Source organism: Trachymyrmex septentrionalis, unplaced genomic scaffold, assembly GCF_001594115.1.
Source record: "Trachymyrmex septentrionalis isolate Tsep2-gDNA-1 unplaced genomic scaffold, Tsep1.0 scaffold54, whole genome shotgun sequence".
Lineage (NCBI taxonomy): Eukaryota > Metazoa > Arthropoda > Insecta > Hymenoptera > Formicidae > Trachymyrmex > Trachymyrmex septentrionalis.
In genome coordinates, this window is record NW_017305715.1 from 83941 (window position 1) to 88278 (window position 4338).

The following is a 4338-nucleotide window of genomic DNA, read 5'->3' on the forward strand; positions in this document are numbered from 1 at the left end:
AGTCGACGCTGGTTGTAAAATAGCGATAATTTTAATAATGATCAAATGTAATATCTGATACAAATATAAACCATGCACAAACTAGGTTTATATTTGTATCAGATATTACATTTGATCATTATTAAAATTATCGCTATTTTACAACCAGCGTCGACTCCTATAGCCTTTTTTATATTATAATTATTGTTATTTTTATTTTGATATAAAAGTTTTATATAAGAAGAATTAAAGTCATTTGGATTGGACTAGCAAGATCTTTCAATAGAAATACAAAGATATATACTTAGGTTTGATTATACAAAAGTTAAAGATAATAACACTTAGATATACTTATATATTTTTTTATTTAGTATGGTTGTGGTATGGGATTTTTTGTGTCAATTGTTGATATCAAATCTTTTATACGAATAATACATATCATTAGAATTAGTATTATTTATTTAATTTAGTATAGGATTTAACTTGGCGCCAATTGTTTATACCAAATCTTTAATATGAATGATACATATCATTAGAATTAATATTATTTAATTTAGTATGGGATTTAACTTCGCGCCAATTGTTGATATTAAATCTTTTATACAAATGATATGTACATATAATTAAAGTTAAGTAAATAACAAAGATAATACTGCTTGCCTTTTATTTTTTAATTTGATAGAATTTAAATTGATTAGTTAAGACTATATCATTTAGGTTTTAATTTTTAATTTCGTACATTAGTTTTTTTTTGAGGAGTAATAATTTTTTACAGAGAATTAAAATTATATTATTATTTGGGTCGGAATAAGAGGATCTTTAATAAAAATATTTTTAAGAAAGAATTAAAACTGTTACTACTTAAGTTAGAATAATAAAAAGATCCGTATCACTTAGATTCTTTTCAAGAAGCACACATATTCTAGCGCCTTTTTTCCCCTTTTTTTAAAAAAGGTAATTTTTTAATACAAATAATACATAAAATTTTGTGGAATTTAACTTGGCGCTAGTTGTTATAATATCAAATTTTTTATACGAATGAAATACATATCATTAGAATTAAGCAACTTGGTTAAGGCTGTATTATTTTGGTTTTAATTTTTAATTCGGTACAACATCTTCTTTTGAAGAGTAATAATTTTTGATAGAGCGTTAAAACAGGCATTACTTGGATTGGAATAAGAGAATCTTCAATAAGAATATCTTTGAGGAAGAATTAAAGCAACTGTTACTTGAGTTGGAGAATAATAAAAAAATATGTAACGTATCACTTAAGTTTTATTCAAAAAGTACATTTTTACTCCTACACTAAGTTACACAAAAGTTACAGTATATTGCTGCAACATTGCAGTAATATTGCACATTACAGCAATATTGCAGAGATTTTCCAGCGATATTGCTGCAAATTCTGTGAGTGGTGTATGAGTCTTTTTTTAACTTTTCTTTTAAGGGTAAATTTGTTCTAGTATCACGCATTTACATTAACAAATGCCAGCATGCCATTTTGTTTGTATCCGATCTTTTTTAAAAATATTATGTTATAAACAAATAAAGATCGAGGTCAAATAGATCATTATCATCTTCTAATTTATTTGTTAATTAACAAATATAGTAATTTTGTTTTTGTTTAATGTCCGTTATGTATTAAATTATACAAAATAGAGATCAATGATAAATAAACCGTTTCTTCATTATCATTTCTTGGCTTAATAAATACCAGCGTATAATTTCGTTTTCATCCAATCTCCTTTTATTAAATATTAAGTTATAAATAATTTGAAATAGAATAATTATAAATAATTTGAGATTGAGATCGAATAGATCATTATCATCTTCTAACTTAGTTAATAAATATAGTGTATAATTTCGTTTATACGTTCGATCTCCTTTCGTTTAATTAGTTAACGACATTAATAAAATGTGTAGCATCGTTTCTAATACATTAAATTCAATTGACACTTGGAAGAGATAAAACAAAGGTAAATATTAAGAATAACGGAAGTAGCTCCGATAACCTTGACCTTGATATATGTTGTCAAGGTCACGACTCTGAGTAACTTCCAACAAGTTTTGGATGTTGCTCGTCCTTTGTTAAAAAGTTATTAACAACAAAAGTTTGAAAAAATAATTTTATTTCTGCTAAATATAATATTGAAAAATATCAGTAAATGATAATAATGTTAAATGAACACTGAATATTTATGTAAAATTATCTAACGATTCTGCGCTCCTGAAGCAGAGGGGGGAGGAAGGGTGAGAGTCGGAGATAAATTTATTTGAAAAATAGTAAATTTGTTTGTAAAGTAGTGAATTTGTGTTTTTAAAGCAGTGATTCAATGTTTCTACAAAGTTAACTTTCTCTCACCCCTTCTCTCCCCCCACCTGCTTTAGGAGCTCAAACTCTCACCTCCGATTCTCACCCCTCCTCCCCTCTGCTTTTTGTATCTGTTAGAATCGTTTGAATCGTTAAATAATTCTACATAAATATTCAGTGTTCATTTAACATTATTATCATTTACTGATATTTTTCAATATTATATTTAACAGAAATAAAACGTTATTTTTTTAAACTTTTTTTGTTAATAACTTTTTAACGAAGGACGAACGATGGCTAAAACCTGTTGAAGGTTACTCAGGATCGTGACCTTAACAATATATGTCAAGGTCAAAGTTATCGGAGCCGCTTCCGTTATTCTTAATATTTACCAAAAGAAATACAAAAGAATTTTGTGATATGAACTATTTAATGAAAAACACTAGAATTATGTAAATATAAATAGTGATTCGGAATTAGTGTCTGATCCATATCTAATGGTTTTATCCTATATATTAAATCATAATCGAATAGAAATTGATGACGAATAAACTATTTTGTCATTTCTTAGCTTAGTTTTTGATGATTTCTCAATTTTCGCAATCGAGATATTAATTGTTAAAGCGCCGAATATCCATCATCGATAGCGCGTAGGGAATCGCGATTGCCTGGCAAGCGCCCCGCGCCGCGCACACCGCCGTGAATCTCAAACTCTAAACGTCACAACTCGAACAGGCAAGCATCTGATCAGCGCCTCTAGCGCCATCTTGCGCCAGATGTACATCTGCTAGTCGACGACGTTAATAATGATAATGAAGACGTTTCTTAAAATGATAATAAAATTCAGAGATACATAGGTATGCGTCGCAATATCTGCACTCGTAGGACATATAGAAAAAAATAAAAGCACTGTCATTATACAACCCGAGCGGCAGCTATCGATTGAGTGTATATAGAACTTCATCAGTTTAGCCATTATTGAGCACCATGTCTCCAGATCTGCCGCAATTCGCCGGCTCGCGTAAAGGAGCACAGCAGTGTTTCGCGCTGTGACATTTCGCTTGTCTTAGCGCCGAGACATTACCGTGTCTCCAGATATAAATCAAATTTTAAGTAAGAAAAATCCTATACATTCGGTTGAAGTGGATCTTAGTGCTTAAATCATTTTTTTTAGTGCTTAATTAAAATTTCTTGTAAATTTATATACAATCAAACGATTGATCTTTATCGTTAATCTATCCAGGTATACGCCACAGAAAATCGAACTTAACTACAAGTTGGTACCATTCATTCCTGACTACATACCGGCAGTCGGCGATATAGATGCCTTCATAAAGATACCGAGGCCTGACGGAGTCGAAGATAAAATTGGTCTAACTGTATTAGACGAGCCCTGTACTGATCAGTCGGATCCAGCGGTGCTGCATTTGCAATTACGTAATCATTCTAGGAGCGCCGGCGCTGCCACGAGACAGGCGGTCGTCAAAAGGATAGAGGATGCTGAGAGAAACAGCAAATCAATTGATAAATGGATTGACGATATGAATCAGCTACACAGGAGTAAACATCCGCCGGGTGTGCAACTGAACCATGCGATGCCGGACATCGATGGATTGATGCAGCAGTGGCCGCCGCAAGTGGAAGAAAAACTGAATGAATTACAACTGGATCTATCAGAGCTCGACTGTGATCTGCCGCAACTGGTCGATGTGGTCTGCAACCTTTTGGACATTCCCACGCGAGAGAATACCCGACTAGAAGCTCTTCACACGCTATTTACGTTGTACCTGGAGATTAGAAATGTTGAGAACCGAAACTTTAGTTAGCATCAAACAATTAAATTAGTCTGTATTTATGCTGTAAAAGTTAACTCGAGAGAGAGAGGGGGGGAGGGGAGGGGAGGGGAGGTTCTAATCAGTTTGATTTTGTGTCGAGCCATTATTGTTGTCACCATAACTTTGATACGAATTGCGCCTCGAACGGAAAACTCGACCAAAGTCTCGTACGTCCTTCGTTTATTCGTGGACTTCGAAGTCACGTAGATC

At 32.2% G+C, this 4338-nt stretch overlaps 1 protein-coding gene across 3 annotated transcripts in view; it reads left to right on the forward strand.

Annotated features, from left to right (window-relative positions):
• LOC108752101 (intraflagellar transport protein 46 homolog) overlaps positions 1-4338 on the forward strand; it is a 13290-nt gene that overhangs the window by 7582 nt on the left and 1370 nt on the right. For 2 of the 3 annotated variants that reach the window (XM_018492715.1, XM_018492717.1), the window contains exon 3: positions 3537-4114. In XM_018492715.1, the coding sequence (XP_018348217.1) occupies positions 3537-4114 (578 nt within the window). Of the gene's footprint in view, positions 1-3536; positions 4120-4338 lie in introns of those variants that run through there. The other variant, XM_018492716.1, reaches the window with a different exon arrangement.